We start from the raw sequence: 21,093 nt of genomic DNA on the forward strand, positions 1-21,093 counted from the left end.
CTACAGCCTAGGACAGAAGCCGATACCTCCCAATATTCGGTATTTTGATTATTTTAGCTACATTATTCATCGAACTGTTTTCAAGTTTCGCATTTGAATATTGTAATGGCTTATGACAAAAGTTGCCTATGCAGGTCGACATCGTCGTATAGATCCTAACATAACGGCTACATTCGGTATTTTTAAGATTTTAACAGAATTTGTAATTTAATTTTTTGAAAATTGCCAAATTCGTTCCAAATGGTGGAGGGTATTCAATGTTCGACCTGGTTGAATTTACAACTTTTTTACTTGTTTTAAATAAAATTTAAAAAGCAGAAACCCGTCATTCGGCGTCATTGTGGAGTTCATACAATCACTAGGTCATATGTCTTGTGTTTAGGAAGCTAAAACTAATTTAAGGATTGTAGCAGCTACTCCATTCGATTGCCAATGGTCTAATCGCTCAACCTTTGATTTGGATTTCTAATCTTATTTTTCTTAAAGCCTATGTTTAAGGATGGGGCATTTGGGAGGCAGGGAACTTTGCATCAAAGATGTGAGTGTAGAAACTGCACAATTCGGCTCCAGGGATACAAAATATAATCTTATAAAATAATTTTATTTTTACCTTGAGAAAAATAAATCTTAGCACGTGATTGGAGGGCATTATTAGTCTCCAAAATAGATATCAACCTTAGGTTTAAAAATTGAAAGATTACAAATATAAAGTTGAGACGATATTGCTTTCGGAAAGAAAAAAAAAAATGAAGGAAAGATCCAATAGTGCTAAAAAGTTAGTTAAAAGGGGAGATTCTACATAGGCAGATGAGAAACTATTGCACTCGGAAAACAAAGATCTAATTGTGTATAAAAGTTTTGAATAATTGAAGGATAATAAATGCTTATAGCTAATATCTAGGTACCCTTGCCGGTAGGAGAGCTGCTTCGAGAAGTAATTTCATTTAATAAGAAACAGTGTAGCACGAGATTTCAAAATGAAATCTGAGCAGTTGGGCGCCACTTGCAAAACATCACAACGAAGTCTTCGATTGGGCGCCATCATGAGTTACATCAATCATAACGTGACTGGTAAAAAATAAAACTTCATTCGGAGGCCAGATGCCCATATTATAAGTGTCAATTTCCACCCCATTTGAACATGTTTTGTGCTCAAATCGGACGAAGATATATATATGGGAGCTATATTTAAAGCTGAGTTAATCTCGATAAAATTTGGCAGAGGCATTTCAGAGCTGTATTTGATATATTTCCCGAAATATCGTTGTTACAGAGTACATATTACGGCTGCGGATGACAAAAATATCAAATCGGATGAAAAATATGTATGGGAGCTATAGTTATATAGCTAAACCGATTCCGATAAAATTTGGCATACTTATTTCCAGGCTTAATTTGGTCGTATATGCAAAATTCTGGACAATTAAAGGCAAATCGATCGAAAATATATATATGGGAGCTATATCAAAAATTTTCACCGATTATCTCCAATTTCAAGAGGGTACGTCCTTGGGTCAAACACATGACTTGTGTAAAATTTCATCTAGATCGGGCAATAAATACGACCTGTAATTTGTTTACAAAAATACATGGACAAACAGACGGACAACCGGACGGACGGACATGCATAAATCTACTCAGACTGTGTTTCTATGCAGATTATCAAAAGGAACGAGGTAGACCCATCGTTTCCTTTTGCCTGTTACAAACAAATGCACAAAGACATAATACCCCCTGACCATCTTGTGGTGTAGGGTATAAATTTTTTGGAATTATTTCGAATATCCTCTAAAATATTTTATTTCCTTTTTTTGGAAATTTAGGCACCATCCAAAAAATAAAAAGGTTTTTAATTATTTTTTTTTGAAAAAAATTTTTTTAAATATTTTTTTTTGAAAATAATTTTTTTTTTGAAAATATTTTATTTTTTTTTGAAAATTTTTTTGATTTTTTTTTTTTTTTTTTGGTTTCAAATAATATTTTTGCACATGGCAAAATTGACACCACCCAAAAAATAAAAAGGTTTTAAAATATTTTTATATTATATTATTTTTTTTTTTTTTTTGAAAATATTTTTATTTTTTTTTCTTGAAAATATTTTTTTTAAATATTTTTTTTTTTGAAAATAATTTTTTTTTTGAAAATATTTTTTTTTGAAAATATTTTTTTTTTTTTTGAATTTTTTTTTTTTTTTGGTTTCAAATAATATTTTTGCACATGGCAAAAATTGGCGCTGCCTTTGACAATGAATTCAAATAAAAAGAAAACTACAACAACTTATCCACAAAATGCTTATAAGAAATGAAAACAAACAACAAATCTGAAATTCTCTGGCCAGACGGCCAACATATGGCGGGTTTGTCCCTTTTGAAAAGCAATAAAAAAACACCAACAGGAATAAAAACAATAACAAAAAATTTTTGCTGAAAAGGAAATAACCAATTTAGCTGAGCGTGCGTGAGTGGTGATGGTGGTAATGTGTGCGGCTGCGATTTGGTCAACCTTCCTTCTGTTTCATTCTTGCGGCAGTTGGCTGGTCGGCCGGCAATCGGAGATGCAGAGAAAAAAACCTAAACAAAATACATTTTATAAAGTGTCAGAAAATAATAAGTAAATATCCTACTAAATGTCAACCAGATGACATTTGAAACTGTCAAGAAGAGTATGGCAAATATACAATGACATACACACACACATGGCTGCAAGCAGTTAGGCTCTTTGCCAGGCACTTCAAATGCCATCACATTGATGTGTCGTGGAAAATTAGAGGCGTTGCTCTTGAAACACCTCTTTAAAGAAAATCGTTGTTGTTTTTTTCATTTTTCGTTTTCATAATTGAATGTAAATATGCCATAATGATATGGGCTTAGGATTTTTTTTCTCTCAGAGAGTTTTCAAAGAACGTAAAGCTGTCATATCTAAAGGAGGCGAGTTTCAAAATGAAACTCAATTTTTACAGGATCCCAGCCCGAAAAAGGGGGTGGTCACAAGAAATAAAAATTACAATATATTTATGAGAAGAAGGATGGAGGAAGAGTACCGGGATTAAGATGAGATAAGATAAGGGTATGGGGGATTATTTGATATGAGGAAAAGAAGAAAATCTGTAAATTGATAGTAAGCGTGTCCAATTTCGTAGGAATAAACCACAAAAAAAGATAATAAGAAGAATAACAATAATCCGAAACATTTGTGTATTTTTACGTAAACAAATAGATTTTTTTCGGAGGTTGAAAATGGAATATCCTTCCACAGGGCCGTAGAAAATTGATATACTCAGATAAGATTGAAATGTGAGAGAAAATCTTTATTTATTTATTTTTGATAAAAATGAACTGAAAATCCTGATAGGGATATGTAGCCTGACAGGACGTTAGGAGTTTTTAAGTCTAGTGCCTTCATTTTTTTTTTTCAAAAATCAACTGTCCTACACTTTTGTTAAACAATGCCCTAGCTATAAGTATACTAGCAACTGGAAAGCCAAATTCCAATTGGTTATAGAGATATAAGACAGATTTGTTTGTTTGTTATTTTTTTTTCAATTTTGTAATATTATATACAAAATTATATTCGAGCTTAGAACTAAAAATTCGCTGAAGATTTTCAAACAAAATTCCGAATAGTTCAATTTTTCAATTTCAAAACCAATATTAAAATTGCAGACTAATGTAGTTTTTATAACATCCAACATAGTATGGAGGGTATATTAAGTTTGTAATTCCGTTTGTAACACCTCGAAATATAAATTTTGGACCCTACAAAGTATATATATTCTTGATCAGCATCAACTTCTATGTCGATTTAGCGATGTCCGTCCGTTTGTCCCTCTGTGGAAATCACTCTAGCTTCCGAACGAAATGAAGTAGGTTGATAACATTTTGCTCAAATGTATATTGGGTCTGCAGGACTTTTGGTATTGAAAATGGGTCATGTAGGATCACGTTTTGGTATAGCCCCCATATAACGTAACCTCCCGATATTCGGTATTTTGGTGATTTTAGCGACATTATTCACCGGAATAGTTTCAAGATTTGATATTTGAAGTTCGTAATGGATACTACAAGCTATGGCAAAAAATTGTCTTTGCAGGTCCACGTCTTCGTATAGCCCTCATATAATAGTACCTCCCGATATTCGGTTATTTGATGATTTTAGCGATGTTATTCACCGGAAATGTTTCAAATTTCGTATTTGAAGTTCGTAATGGATTCTACAGTCTACGATCGAAAATTGTCTGTGCAGGTATACACGTCTTCGTATAGGCCCAATTAATGGTACCTCCCTATTTTCCGTATTTTGGTGATTTAAGCGACATTATTCACCGGCAATGTTTCAAATTTGGTATTTGAAGTTCGTAATGGATACTACAGCCTATGACAGAAAATTGTCTGTGCAGGTCTACGTTTTCGTATAGCCCCCATATAACGTAACCTCCCGATATTCGGTATTTTAATGATTTTAGCAACATTATTCACCGGAATTGTTTGAAATTTGGTATTTAAAGTTCCTAAAGGATACTACAGCCTATGACAGAAAATTGTCTGTGCAGGTCCACGCCATCTATATAAAGGCACCTCCCGATATTCGGTATTTTCATGATTTTAGCGACATAATTCACCAGAATTGTTTCAAATTTGGTATTAGAAGTTAGTATTGGATACTACAGCCGAAGACAAAAAATTATCTGTGCAGGTCCACGTCTTCGTATAGCCCCCATATAACGGCACCTTCCGATATTCGGTACTTTGATGATTTAAGCGACATTATTCACAGCAAATGTTTCAAATTTGGTATTTGAAGTTCGTAATGGATACTACAAGCTATGGCAAAAAATTGTCTGTGCAGGTTCACGTCTTCGTATAGCCCCCCATATAATGGAACCTCTCGATATTTGGTATTTTAATGATTTTAGCAACATTATTCACCGGAATTGTTTCAAATTTGGTATTTGAAGTTCGTAATGGATACTACAGCCTATGACAGAAAATTGTCTGTGCAGGCCCACGTCTTCGTGTAGGTCCCATATAACAGTACTTCCCGATATTCGGTATTTTGTTGATTTTAGCAATATTATTCACCGGCATTGTTTCAAACTTGGAATTTGAAGTTCGTTCTGGATACTACAATCTAAGACAGAAAATTGTCTGTGTAGATCTACTTCTTCGTATAGCCCCCATATAACGGAACCTCCCAATATTCGGCATTTTGATGATTATACCGACATTATTCACCGGAATTGTTTCAAATTTGGTATTTGAAGTTCGAAATTGATACTACAGCCTATGACAGAAAATTGTCTGTACAGGTCCGCGTCTTCGTGTAGCCTCAATATGACATTACCTCCCGATATTTGGTATTTTGATGACTTTAGTTACATTATTCGCCGATTTTTCGAGCTTCGCATTTGAATATTGTAATGGCTCATGACAAAAGTTGCCTATGCAGGTCCACGTCGATGTATAGACCCTAATACAACGGCTACATTCGGTATTTTTAAGATTTTAACAGAATTTTTAGCGGATTTATTTATTTCTTTTTTTTTTTTTTTTTTTTTTTTTGAAAATAGGTTGAAGGTACTCCAAGTTCGGCCAGGCCGAATTTACAGCTGTTTTTCTAGTTTTTCTTTTTATTAAAAAAAAATAGGCTAAAAATAGGCTGTCAAATTTTGGCAGAAATTCCCCATTCCTTTTTCCCATTATTCACTTAAAATTAGAAGAAAATATCCACACCTTAACATTTACTAATTCATAAAAAAATATTGAAAATTTACAAGAAAAGTCCTCTCAAAACCAAAAGTCACAATATTGGATAAGTATTTCCATTGAACCGAAACTCATAGATAATCCCTCTGCAATTTCCTGACATTAACCAACAAACTCGTTAGCCTTTATTTAGCATTTCCAGATTACACTTTTATTTCCCAAAAATTTCCAATTTTTAAACTCAAAATAAACGAGTTTTACCTGAAACTAACGATCATAAACAGAAGAGCAACTCTCTACAGAGTATATCAACAATTGACCATGAATGGCAATGCCAGTACTGGGTTATATGGCAATTCCATGAGTAAGATAAACTCTGAGACACACTGTTAAACTGTTTAGTTAACTTTACTACCACTACACAGTAAAAACTAATAGAGGTCATTAACCATTAAAATATGAAGCATACTTTTCGGAGCAATTTAAATTCCAGCGGACATTTTAAACTGGAAATTACTATTAACTTTCAGAGCATACTTTGAGGAGTTTGTAAGACAATAATTAATTAAGTTAAAGGGCGACTCAAACACAATGATATATGAAGTAAATTGCTTGGAATACAGTGTGTAAAGTAAAAGGTGCAGAGAATAGAATTAACGATCGAATTGGCTTGGTGTTAATGAAGTTAAGCCAAAGACATATATATTTTTTTAATTTTATGAATAACTTTAAATTCGTGCATGATATGTCATATCATAACACGGGGGGTTTTTAACGTCAACTAAAACATATGTTACCTGGACTATTTTCTTCCCAAATATCTGGTGCAGTTTCAAAATATTTACCTGAAAATAAAGCAGAAAAATACAAAATTAGAAAATTGCGGCATGAGAAAGGATAATTTTTTGAAAACTTTAATTTTAAGAAAAAATAACAGAATTCTTATCTACAATTGTTAATTTTATAGATATTTAGGTTTAAGGTTTTTATTGGTTTTTATTGAAAGATCATCTATTTTAAAATAATATGACTATATATACTTATATTGAGAAAAATAATTTGAATTACAAATGGTAAGTTATTTGAGGAGTTGGTAACTTATTTGAGTTTTGTTTACATATCTGCTTAAATAGCAGAGATATCTTAAAAATTACTCAGTTGCCCAACATTGGAATTTGTTTATTCTTTCCAGGAGTCATTTTCCAGAGACACTAACTTTGAAAGTAGTGGGTGCAAAATCATAAAATAAATTACTTTGGTAAGGTATATAAGTAGGCTTTCAGTGACAAAAACTTTGTTTCCATATCTTCTCAAATGCCAGAGATATCCGTGTAATAATGCACATTCCAAAAATCTTGAACCCTATGTTGGGGAGGAACCAGAAAAATGGCCCGATTCCTACAACATTTATAACTGATAATGTGTTGATGGAAATATTGAGATATATCAAGTCCGAATGGAATCGAATGTTAATTTTGCTCTTTATAAGCTTCATGGATATTCAAAATTTTAAACCTTTGTGGGGAGGGTACCAGAAGGAGGGGACCGCTATATCCCATCTTCACATGAGACCTTGGGTTACTAAAATATTGTGATGTGTGGAATTTAAAGGCAATCGGGTTGTTATATCACATTCCATAAAAGTTATATTTATTCAACATTTTGACCCTTTGTGGGGGAGATACTTGATGAAGTGGACCGATAGTATCCATTTTCACACCTGACCTAGCAATGATATAAATATTAGGATTTGCAAAGTTGGAGCCAAATCGGAATTTCCTTTCTCTTTCTGTGCAGTAAATTTTTTTTTTTGTTTTTTTTTTTGAAAATTTCGACCTTTTGTGGGGTAGTTACCAGAAGGAGTGGACCAATATTGCCCATCTTCGAACTCGATCTATCTAAGTTTGATAATAACATTACGATGCATCAAGTTTGGACCAAATCAGATACTCCCTTCGAGAGTTATCGAGACAGCACACCAACCAGACAGAAACGGATTTGGTCCAAAGAGACCCAGCTATAAAACCGTTAATTCGATGAGACGACGTTTTGGCCGTATCAAATGATATATACCCTCTGTAGCCATATGGCTGAGGGCATAAAAAAATAACCGAATGTAGAATCATGGAAGCCTGATCATGGAGTAATATGAAGGTGAGATGAAAAAACTGCAACCAACTGCACCACTGCTGTCATTTCTAAACCAATCGTCCGACAGCTGTTAAAATTATTCCAGTGACAGCTTATTCTATTGTTTAAAAGCGCACAAAAGCATTTCGGTGAGAATTTTCCAGAAAAAAAGTTATTCGGGATGAAATTCAAGCGTGATAGTGTGATTCTGTAATATTTGGCTGGAAACCCACAAGCGGCTATCGTTAGAGCACTTCTCGTCTCGTACCATCGCTCGTTATGATACTGGTAACGTAGTCCGACGTCAAAGAAGTTGACGGAAGAAAAGAGCAACATCAGCAGAAATGGTTCGAAAAGTAAAGAAGCGACTTGATCGAAACCCGTGTCGCAGTAGCCGAAAAATGGCTCGTGAGCTGAACATATCGCAATATTCCATTCGGAAAATATTGAAAATGAGTTTGAGGTAAAGCCATTGAAATTACAAAAAGTGCTAGAACTTACACCGCAACAGAAAAAAAAATAGACTCAAAAGAGTTAAAGAGTTGCTTCGCCCGACCGAAAGTGGTGAACTGCCAAATTTGGTTTTCTCCGATGCCGATGAGAAAACATTCGTTGTCCAGTAGTCGTATTTACTTGCCAAAGAGGTCAGCTGAAAATGTGCACCTTTGGTTGGCTACCAGAACTCAAGCGCCGGCCATGGTGATGGTATGGCCGTCATAACAGCCGATGGTCGCTCTCCGCTCGTATTAGTTGACCGTGGCATCAGAATAAATGCCGAATATTATCGCGAAAATATTCTGGATGGTGTATTAAAGCCTTGGCCGCAGACCTTGGGCATTCCAACAGGACTCAGCACCAAACATTTTGGCCGCAGACCTTGGACATTCCAACAGGACTCAGCACCATCATCGCACTCAGCACGCGTCACCCAAGAATGGTTACAAAATGAGGTCCCTCGCTTCATTTCCAGCGCATAATGGCCACCAAAATCTCCGAATACCAATCCGTTGGACTATTGTTTCTGGAGTATTTTGGAAAGCAAGCCAACAACAATACCAAAGTGTCGATCACCTCAAGCAAGCGCCTCGCGGGGAATGAGCGAAAATACCGCAGCGCAATATTCAGGCAGCGTGTGAGGGTTTCATTGGCAGTTTGAGGGCCATAATTCGTGCCAAAGGTGACCAATTCGAATAAATCTAAACTTATTCTAAAATTTGATGCTATTTCCGACAATTTTGCTTTCATTTAATAAAATGAAAGCCATATGGCTGAGGGCATAATAAAATAAATGAATTTAGAATCATGAATGTCTGATCTTGGAGGAATATGAACAGTTTTCCCAAATCAGCCAGATCAACTAATTTAGCATCGAATTAATTTTTATTTATTTATTACACCCTACAACATAGTATGTCATTCCGTTTGTAACACCTCGAAATATACATTTAAGACCCCACAAAGTGTATATATTCTTGATCAGCATAACATTCGATGTCGATTTAACGGCGTCCGCCCGTCTGGGGAAATCACTCTAGCTTCCGAACGAAATGAAGTAGGTTGATAAAATTTTACTGAAATGTGTATTATATCTGCAGGACTTTTGTTATTGAAAATGAGTAATTTTTTGTCATTTTTACCGGAATTATTTCAAATTTGGTATTTGCAGTTCGTAATGGATACTACAGCTTAAGACAGAAAATTGTGTGTGCCGCTCCACGTTTTATTCACCGGAATTGTTTCAAATTTGGTGTATGAAGTTCGCAATGAATACTACCGCCTAAGACAGAAAATTGTCTGTGCAGGTCCACGTTTTCGTATGGCCCCCATATAACGGTACCGCCCGATATTCGATATTTTGATAATTTTAGTGACATTATTCTCCGGAATTGTTTCAAATTTGGCATTTGAAGTTCGAAATGGATATTACAGCCTATGACAGAAAATTGTTTGTGCAGGTCCACGTCTTCGTATAGCCCCCATACAAAATTTTAACAGAATTTTTAACAGATTTTTTTTTTTTTTTGGAAATTTGGATATTTGTACCAAATGGTGGAGGGTATTAAAAGTTCATCCCGGCCGAACTTACAGCTTTTTTACTTGTTTTATCTCACCCTGTATGTTAACGTAATTTAATAAAATTGAAGATTCAGATGTATTCTTTTATTTTCAAATCATTTTAATTTCAATTTTTAAATTTATTTTTTCAACGGCCAGCTAATATAGCCAATTTAAATACGTCTCATATGACCCAGTTGTGTTACGTCAAAAAAAAATCCCCCCGTGACATACGATTGATGCTCGGTATTAAAATTGACAGTTGCATGTAGAAACATCTGTTCGAGAGATCTCTGGAGCTGAAGCTGTAGCCGTTGACAGATGAAATGACACACAAAAATTACATGGCACAAGGCGACGGAGAACTTGATGGATATGTTAAAAATGTGTACTTTTTAGTTTGACAGTTGACATGATTTTGATTCTATAGACCCAACAAGACAAACTAATCGATTAGGAATCGAAAAAAGTGACAGAATTTCCCTTTGGACACACCCATCAATACTGCAGCATTAAAATGACACCTTACATTCACAATTCTGAAAATACACACGTAATTGCCCAGTTAGCCTGGTGTAACGTCATGTCCACATTTTATTGGAAACGCCGAACACATGGTGGTGGCTTTGAATGAAATTGTCATTCTGGTGTTGATTAACGGCATTCTAAGCATTTTTTGCTATTTTTTTTATTTTAATAGCTGCATAAATTTTCCATGTGCGTGTGTGTGTGGTACAAAACATACACATGGACAAATATGGTCATTTACAAATGTAAGTATTTTTATTAAATATGCGGTCATATATTCAGTTAGTCAAATGTAAGACCTCACCAGCCTGACAAGATATCTCGTCTTGCAATAAAAAATAAGAGAGAAAAAAACGTCAGCGACAAACATGAATTTATGCAAGTTGCAATTAATTGATTTAACTTTTTTCTTTTTTTTTGCAATGAACATTATGAAACATTTAATTAAGATCGTCAATTAACTATGGGAATAAATTAGAAAAATAAATTAACAACAACAATAATAATAAAAATAAAGATATTGGAGGTTTATGTATTTGAATTGAACTATGACTTGATCCATTTATTGGAATTGGAATTATTAAAGAGAAGAAAATAAAAAGAAAAAAAAAAACAAGTAAAAAAGCTGTAATTTCAGGCGGGCCGATCTTTAAATACCCTCCACCATATGGAACGAATTTGGCAATTTTCAAAAAAATAAAATCTGTTAAAAATATTAAAAAATGAATGAAAAACGAATGTAGCCGTTATATTAGGGTCTATACGACGACGTGGACCTGCATAGGCAATTTTTGTCTCAAGCGATTACAATATTCAAATGCGAAATTAAAATACGGAATATAGGGATGTACCGTTATATTGAGGCTATACAAAGACGTGGACATGTACAGACAATTTTCTGTCATAGGCTGTAGTATCCATAACGAACTTCAAATACCAAATTTGAAACTATTCCGGTGAATAATGTCGCTAAAATCATAAAAATACCGAATGTGGGGAGGTACCGTTTTATGGGGGCTATATGATAACTTGAACCTACATGGCCCATTTACGAACTTAACTTGCCCACTGGCAAAATCTACATGTTTGCAGAATTTTAGCCTTCTATCTTAATTTGTTGGAAAGATAGTGTGATTACAACAGACAGATAGACGGACAGACAGACACACAGACGGACCTGGCTAAATCGTCTTAGAATTTTACGCTGATCAAGAATATATATATATATATATATATATATATATATATATATATATATATATATATATATATATATATATATATATATATATATATATATATATATATATATATATATATATATATATATACTTTGTTGGGTCTGACATGAGTATTTCGAGGAGTTACAAGCGGAATGACAAAATTAATATACCCTCCATAGTATGGTGGAGGGTATAAAAATACCCTCCCTAGCGATGCCCGTCTGTCTGTCCGTCCGTCTGTTGTAATCACGCTATCTTTCGAACGAATTAAGATAGAAGGCTAATGCATAGTTTCGAGTAAGCAGGTTAAGTTCGTAAATGGGCCATGTCCGTCAATGTTTTTTTATAGCCCCCATATAACGGTACCTCCTGATTTTGATGATTTCATCGACACCGGAATTGTCTCAAATATGGTATTTGAAGTTCGTAATGGGTACTACAGCCTATGAGAAAAATGTTTGTATGCATGCCCAAGTCTTCGTATAGCCCCTATATAACGGTACCTCCCGATATTCGGTATTTTCATGATTTTAGCGACATTATTTATCGGAATTATTTCAAATTTCGTTTTTTAAGTTCGTAATGGGTGCTACAGCCTATGACAAAAAATTTTCGTATGCAGGTCGACGTCTTCGTATAGTCCCCATGTAGTGGTTTTCAATTAAGTGGTAGTTTCCGGAATGTTTTTTTTTTTTTTTTTTTTTATTTTGCAAATTTTCAAGTTCCTTCAAAATGGTGGAGGGTATGTAAAGTTCGGCCCGGCCAAACTTACTGCTTTTTAACTTGTTTTTAAATTTTATTGAATAAATGCAAAAAACGTCGGAAATAGCATCAAATTTTTGAATAAGTTTAGATTGGTTCGAATTGGTCACCTTTGGCATGAATTATGGCCTTCAAACGGCAAATGAAACCGTCACACGCTACCCGAATGTTGCTCTGCGGTATTTTGGCCCATTCCCGGCGAAGCACTTGTTTGACATTATTTGATCGACACTTTGGCATTTTTTTGTGCCAACCCTGCTTTCCAAAATACTCCGGAGATTTTGGTGGCCATTGTGCGCTGGAAATGAAGCGAGGAACCTCATATTGCAACCATTCTTGGGTGGCGCGTGCTGAGTGCGATGGTGCTGAGTCCTGTTGGAATGTCCAAGGTCTGGGCCAAAATGCTTGCGTGCCCAAGGTTTTAATACACCCTCCAGAATATTTTCGCGACGATATTCAGCATTTATTCTGATGCCACGGTCGATTAATACGAGCGGAGAGCGATCATCGGCTGTTATGGCGGCCCACACCATCACCATGGCCGGCGCTTGAGTTCTGGTGGTCAACCGAAGATGCACATTTTCAGCTGACCCTTTGGCAAGTAAACACGATAATTTTGCTTGTTTACAAACTGCTAGACAACGAATGTTTTCTCATCGGAGGAAACCAAATTCGGCAGCTCACCACTTTCGGCCAAGCGAAGCAACTCCTGAGCTCTTTTGAGTCTATTTGCCTTCTGTTGCGGTGTAAGTTCTTGCACCTTTTGGAATTTCAATGGCAATGGAATTCCATTCGGCAAATATTGAAAAATGAGCTCGGGGTCAGCTCATTTTTGAATATTTTCCGAATGGAATATTAAGATATGTTCAGCTCACGAGCCATTTTTCGGCCACTGCGACGCAGGTTTCGATCAAATCGCTTCTTTACTTTTCGAACCATTTCTGCTGATGTTGCTGTTTTCTTCCGTCCACTTCCTTGACGTCGGGCTACGCTACCAATATCTCGGTAACGAGCGATGGTGTCAGACATAAAAGATTTATTCACATTTAAATGCTGGAGTGCTCTAACGATAGTCACTTGTGGTTTTCCAGCCAAATATAAAGAAATCACACACCATCCCGCTTGAATTCCGTCACGAATAACTTTTTTCCGGGAAAATTCTCACCAAAATGCTTTTGTACGCTTGTAAACAATATAATGAGCTGTCACTGGAATAATTTTAGCAACTGTCGGACGAGTGGCTTAGAAATGAAAGCAGTCTGAAGTTGATTGCAGTTTTTTCAGCTAATCGGACTGATTTCCCAAGCAGCACAATTTTTCATGCTCATAATAATAGCTCAATATCCCTATATTAATATGGCTTTAAGACACAAATCTCCATCCGTTATTTGATAAAAATTTGGGATGGCATAACTTCCCACATGCCCGAGTTATCGCAAAAATTGAGCAAGCGTGACATTTTTTTTTAATTTACTGAATAAGCTTTCGTAAATGTTTTCTAAACTTCCTTAATATTTTCTATGGGCTATTAAAAAATTGTTAAAAATTCTGTTTTCTCACAAAGTCCTCTCTTCTCCCTCCCTTCTCCTCTCCCATTAGTTTCTATTATAATTTGCTCAAGTCATTATTCATTCTATGGCCTGGCTTCTGTGTTAATTGAGCCCAGTTTTAAGTAGAGTCGGGTTTTTTTTATCACCTCCATTCTTCTGTTTATTACGCGTTTTGTCGGTGGCAATTTGTTTACCGGTTTGTCGAGTAATCAGTCTCATTTTAGTCGGTTGAGGGCAATTTTTTTCCTTCTCGTCATTAAGGCGGCAAAGGTGAGCATTTTATAATGTTGTCTTCTGCGGCGGAGAAGTGGCAAATAAAGTAAGAAAAATTAAAAAAAAAATATATATTTGAGGTAAATATGATATTCGTAAGAACCATGAAGGTGTTATGAATGTCAAAAATGCGTTGCGACAAAATGTGTGAAAAAAATGATAATAATTTGTCAAAACGTGTAACACATTAAGTGGCCAATAAACTTTAAGGTAGCTAAGCTAAAATTTTGGCAAAGAATTCCAAAAAAAAAAAAAGAAAAGAAAAAAAATTGAAAATAGAAGTAGCTTACATTGAATGAGAGAGTAAAAAAACTGGAACTGGTACCAGAGCCAGTTTTGGGATCTAAACCGAAAGCTTCAGCTCAAAACTTTTCTTGTGTTTTCAAAATAGGGTCAGTTTTGACTGGAATTAATCTTACAACTGTTTGGCGCCCAATAGGTGAAGGTTTCGAGCTAGAACCAAAGACATATTAGTCTTATCTTTGGTGACCCGCCTTAACTCATTAAGTTCGAGTTCATCCGGCAATTCTTACTTTCTTAAGTTCCTCGAGGGCCAATTTTAACGAAGACGAACTACAATAAAGGACCAGATTGAGATATATTTACCAATTCGCCTTAAACGCAAGTATTTTTGGTTGATTTTACAAAAAGTACTTCTGCTTTTAAGTTCTATAAATATTCGTTTCAACGCTGGTTAATTAATTGGCGCCCAATCAGTGTATGTGTGCAGTCGGAATAAAAAACATAATAACGGTATTCAAACAGATCTGGCTAAGGCTCCACTTCTTCTATCCACATTTTATGTTATTAACGTACCTAATTTTAAGTATTTCGTTGATAAAACGTTTTTTTTCTACAAAATGGCGCCCAATCTGGCAGAGAATAAATTCTACTGCTGGCGCCCAATCGTGGCGAAGTAGAACAACAAAAACTTTCAGCTATATAAGTTGCTTACAAAATATTCTTCTCCTAGCGGCTTTATTTAACAATCATGTGTTTCAGGCTTATCTCACAGTTGGCGCCCAATCATAGTATCCATTCAAAAACTTCACTGATAATATTGAGCCTATTTTCAACATTCCTACTCAAAATACTCTTCACATGTGGTTTTTATTAAAAATGGGGTCTAAGGCTTCGCAGCGGGAATGGGAGGCTCGTCGAAAACTAGAAATATAAACTTCTTCTGGCACATACCTTTCAACATCTGGTTCAATTGATACCATGTACTTTTTCTGAGATGTATTCACTTTCCAAGTGGCGCCCAATCGTATTTAGGAAGGTTTTCTTGAGGCAAGGTCATAAATACTATATATAACCCGGCAAAATTCTGCTTAGAATATTCTTTTATTTTTCATTCTTTAAAAGACAGCTTCTTTACTTTTCTTAGCCACTCGAGGGCGCTGTGGTGTGCACTTTGAAGAAATATCAGAATTCGTGACGACCTCCCTTGGATCTCCCACCTGGCATCTAATGGTAACGTGATTTTTTTACTTTCAGAGTCTTTAGAATTTTCTGGTTTCTCTAATCAAGTGGCGCCCAATCGCAGTGATATTTTTTTCAAGATTTGCCTCATTGGACATTTTTTCCAAATTGTATGCCACGCCCTAGACTCTAATTAGGCTTGCTATTGCCAATCACGGAAATGACGCTCAACCACGGAAGTTTTGAAGTATCAAAGAATATCTCGTAGACAATTTCTTTAACGACTCAATTTTGGAGAAAATTTCTGAAAAAATTCAGACCTTTGGCTTCACTGACGCCTTATCGTCTTTTTAGGCCTTTTTAACTCAATTTCCACCAAATGGCGCCCAATCAGAGTGGTATTTTTTCGAATATTTGTGTCTAACTGAAACATGTACTTTTAAATATTCGCCTCTGATTGTTTGAATTCTTCTTTTGAATCGCTTGTATTTGCCATGGCGAAAAAAATCAAATTTTAATAGTTATCCCATTCGAAAAAATTTAAACAATTTCTTTCGAATTGCCATCATGGATTCCATACGTAGATTGACGTTGCCAACCCTATGTCTACCAACTATATTTCTCAGAACATTCTTTTTCATATTTGCCTTCTTCCTTAAATGTATTTTTTTGGCTTCACTTCTGTCCCTCACGTCATGGCGCCCAATCGTAATGATTTATTCACTTATCTCATCCATAACCTGGTGCAAAACGCAATGTTTTCTTTTTGACTTTTTGGATCTTTTGGATTTTTTTTCTCTCATCAAGTGGCTACTAATGGCGGTGGTATTTTTTGTTTCAAAGAGCCGAGGAGTTTTGGTAAATAGCTCAAATATTTTCTCTTCTTCCTTTCTTCAACCAAAGTGGATCTTTCCCTTTTGGTCCCCCATTTGGTTGAGGAGATGTGTGAGTTTCCTATTACCCTTCTTTCGGAAAAAATCTTTTCTTAAAATTCCTTTGGAACTATCCCCACTTTTAATAGGCCCCAGTAGACCGTTGTTTCCCGCATTGCCAACCAGATAATGATGAATAGCTCAATAATTGATAAAAATTTACTCTTAAATTCCTTTCTTTATAACCTCCACACATTAAGTTTTTTAATATTACTCCCTTCACTTACTTCTTCCATGCCGTGGCGCCCAATCACAGTGGACTAGGTCGAGGAAATATATGGTTCCCAGATTTCCCTTGTCTTAGTCAAATTTCTATATAATGTTATTTTCCTCCACCATTCCATGGAGGGTATATAAGCTTTAACATTCGGTTTGTAACTCCCCGATATATTAATAATAGACCCTACAAAGTACATATATTTTGGATCAGCGTAAAATTCTAAGTCGATCTAGCGATGTCCGTCTGTCTGTTGTAATCACGCTATCTTTCGACCGAATTGAGATAGAAAGCTAAAATTTTGCATACATGCAGTAGGCAGGTTGAGTTCGTAAATGGGCCATGTCGGTCCATGTTTTCGTAAAGCCCCCATATAACTGTACCTCCCGATATTCGGTATTTTGATTATTTCAGCAACATTATTCACCGGAATCGTTTCAAATTTCGTATTGGTAGATCTTTATGGGTACTACAACCTATGGCAAAAAAAATTCGTATATAGGTTCACGTCTTCGTATAGCCCCCATATAACGGTACCTCCCAATAATCGGTATTTACCGGAATTATTTCAAACTTCGTATTTAAACTTCGTAATGGGTACTACAGCCTATGATGAAAAATTTCGTGAGCAGGTTCACGTTTTTGTATATCCCCCAGATAACGGTACCTCCCGATATTCGATAATTTAATGTTTTTGGCGACATTATTCACTGGAACTGTTTAAAATTTGGTATTTGAAGTTCGTGATGGATACTACAGCCTATGACAGAAAATTGTCTGTGCAGGTCGACGACTTGGTATAGTCCCCATATAACGGTTTAAATTTAAGTGGTAGTTTTCGGCATTTTTTGAAATTTTTGAAGTTCCTTCAAAGTGATGTAGGGTATCAAAAGATTTCCTTTACAAATTAGTTCTTAGCTATTGTTTTTCGCGTTGCCAACACCCGTTGTTCGCGTTGCCAACATCTGATTATTGGCAATTGTTTGCTCTTAAATTCCAATATTCATCTCACATATTGCTCTCTTGAAAATAACTCCTTACGTATCAATTTGATTCGATTACTCAGTGGCGCCCAAGTGGTTCTTTCTTTATTCCAATTTACCTGGGTTTTGCTTGAATAATGTTTATTTTCAATAGTTGTTGTATTTCTCTTCTTCAGAAAAAAGCTGAACATTTTCGTTTGCAGTTATTTTAGAATTGCCAACCTCGTAATTTATAACTGCTGATATTTATCACTCATTTTTAATTTTATCCATGATTGTCCGAGTTAATACCTATCCCTTCATGCTTTCCTTAAAATATAGATCCTTTTGGCTCCGTAAGTTCCACACACCACGTGGCGCCCAATAGTAATCTGGCGTTGCTTGAAAAACTTTAAAATGTGAATACTTTCTCTATTTTTGTCTTTTGTAAAGAAATTATTTTCATTATAATTTCTATAGAATTGTGATTGCATCTTTCACTCGGCTGCAGAGTTCATGAATATCCTCGTTGCCAACTCCCTTAGTTCAACAGCTGATTATGATCTCTAATTTGCTATTTTGTTTCGTTAAAGAAAACTCTTATATATACCTTCGTCTCAAAGCTTTCTAAAAATGGGTTTTTCTGGTAGGACCTGTTTCCTCTGCCTCGTGGCGATCAATAAGGAGTGGATGGGTTATGATTTTAATAGTTTCCCTTATTATCCTTCTTTGGGTAAATTCTAAAGCTTTCTTCAATCTTTCTTAAAAACGGGGTTTTCTGTTTGCACCTTTTTCCTCTGACTCGTGGCGCCCTATTGGAGTAGGTTATGATTTTTTAATTTCCCAATGTTCCTCCTTTCAATAAAACATCTAAGCATTTCCATATTTTTATACCCTCCACCTTGGAAAGGAGGGTATATTAACTTTGTCATTTCATTTGTAACATCCTTAAATATTCGTCGTAGACCCCATAAAGTATATATATTCATAGTCAGCATAAAATTCTAAGTCGATTTAACGATGTCCGTCTGTCTGTCTGTCCGTCTGTCTGTTGAAATCACAATACAGCCCACATTATTTGACGTAGAGCGCCAAAATTTAGCAGAGCAATTTGTATTGTGTCTAGGATGGTTGGTATTGAAAATGATATACATCGGTCCACGTTCTGGTATAGTCCCCACATAACGGTACCTCCCGATATTCGGTATTTCGATGATTTATATACCACATTTTTTCACGGATTTGTTTGAAAATTGGTATTTGTAGGTCATAACGGGTCCCTGTACGTGTGGCAAAACATTGCATGCATAGGTCCACGTTTTGGTATAGCCCCCATATAAAGGTACCTCCCGATATTCGGTATTTTGATGGTTTTTGCCACATTTTTGCACTGATTTGTCTAAAAATTGGTATTTGTAGGTCATAACGGGACCCTGTACGTGTGGCGAAACATTGTATGTATAGGTCCACGTTTTGGTATAGTCCCCATATAACGGTACCTCCCAATATTCGGTATTTTGATGATTTTTGGCACATTTTTTCACGAATTTCTCTGAAAATTGGTAGTTGTATATCATAATATTTTGATAATTTTTGCCACATATTTTTGCGGATTGGTCTAAAAATTGGTATTTGTAGGTCATAATGCATAATGAAACATTGCATGTGTAGGTCCACGAATTGGTATAGCCCCCATATAACGATACCTCCCAATATTCATCATTTTAATGGTTGTTGTAACATTTCTTCTAATGTTTCCTTTACCCTAAGGTGGAAGGTATTAAAAGTTTGGCCCGGCCGAACTTAATGTTTTTTTACTTGTTTTCTTTGGAATTATTTCCACACCTTTCACCATATAACCCCGCATTGCCAACCCCCCTCACACTAAACAGCTGATTGTTATCATTCATAGGCAAATGAGTTTCATATACAAATTAGTTTTGCTATTTTGTTTCGTTAAAGAATTCTCTTTCATACACCTTCCTTTTCAAGCCGGTTTCCTCTGCCTCGTGGCGATCAATAAGGAGTGGGTAGGTTATGATTTTAATAGTTTCCCTATTTTCCTTCCTTGGAAAAAATCTAAAGCTTTCTTCAATATCAATATAATAATCTTTTGCCTTCACCTGTATCACACACTTCGTGGCGCCCAATTGGAGGGTGTTATGATTTTAAAGTTCCCCTATTTTCCTCCTATGAAAAAAAATATCTAAACTAAAAATCTAAATCCAAAATGAGATGGAAATATAATTTTCTTTGGAATTATTTCCACATCTTTCATCATATAACCCCGCATTGCCAACCCCCTCACGTTAAGCAACAGCTGTTTGTTATCATTTATAGGCAAATGAGTTTCCCTTTTTCGCTTTGTTTGTTCTAAAACTCTCTTACCTTGTTTACACCTTTCACTTCTTTACGGACCCACACATTCTATGGTGTTGCCAATCCCCCCTTTTGTTTGGGAAAATCAGCTGATTGCAATCTTGTCAACATTATTCATTTCGCTTTTAATGAGTTTTTCCACACACATACACCAACAAAACACTCACTCAGCCACACACAAATGATAAGAATCAGCATGTTCCAGTCCTTATAAAGAAAATTGCAATTATTGGCTTTCCTGCTTTTTTCTTCTATTTTTGCTTTGTTCGGATTACTTTTTTTTTTCAATTCAAAAGCTGCTGGGTTGAATAAACTTTCTAAACAAAGCCAAATAGTAACTGACATTTTCTGTTAGTTTAACATAAAAATGCCAATGACTTCTTTGTTTGGTTGCCTGCCTGCCTGTCTAGCTGGCTGGCTGGCAGTTCCCAATGTAAAATACAGACGAAAAACAACAACTAACCCATGTTTTTATTTTCATTACAGCAACAAACAAAACAAGCATTCTCCAATTTTCGTTTAGGGTTCGTTGAATTTGGCTCTTTTGTTAGAAATGATGGTTTTTTTTTTGTGTTCGAGTGCAATGAAAGCTATCATTGTACGAAATCGAGAATAGAATAGATACCGAGAGAAAGACAGACCGACACAGCGGCAGCAAGGCTGGTAATTTGTTAGGTGTTGTAATAACTAAACAAAAAACAAGAGAGAAAAAAAAAACATAAATTATATTGTTCTGAAATACACAAATTTTCCAAACAAAAAATCCAGCAGAACCGGAAAAGGAAATGACTTTTAGAATATGAAATGGAGAGGTGGGAAATTTTAAAACTTAGCAGAACCCAGAAAAAAAGAAGAGAAGAAGAATGAAAGTTTTGAAGAACACAGGGAAAATGTTGGTATTGCCGACAGATGTCTACCCCCAGCCTTGAGTTATGATTATTCTAACTGATGATCCTTT

At 35.4% G+C, this 21,093-nt stretch overlaps 2 protein-coding genes across 2 annotated transcripts in view; both read right to left on the reverse strand.

Moving 5' to 3' along the window:
- The window catches only part of LOC101887870 (ras GTPase-activating protein raskol), a 414,153-nt gene that overhangs the window by 133,849 nt on the left and 259,211 nt on the right, over positions 1-21,093 (reverse strand). The gene's annotated exons all lie outside the window — the stretch shown is intronic.
- The window catches only part of LOC101899810 (uncharacterized), a 125,627-nt gene continuing 110,788 nt past the window's right edge, over positions 6,255-21,093 (reverse strand). The window contains exon 4 of the mRNA XM_059118646.1: positions 6,255-6,547. Within this exon, the coding sequence (XP_058974629.1) occupies positions 6,480-6,547 (68 nt within the window). The 3' untranslated portion in view covers positions 6,255-6,479. The remainder of the gene's footprint in view (positions 6,548-21,093) is intronic.

This window comes from Musca domestica, unplaced genomic scaffold (assembly GCF_030504385.1).
Source record: "Musca domestica strain aabys unplaced genomic scaffold, Musca_domestica.polishedcontigs.V.1.1 13, whole genome shotgun sequence".
Taxonomy (NCBI): domain Eukaryota; kingdom Metazoa; phylum Arthropoda; class Insecta; order Diptera; family Muscidae; genus Musca; species Musca domestica.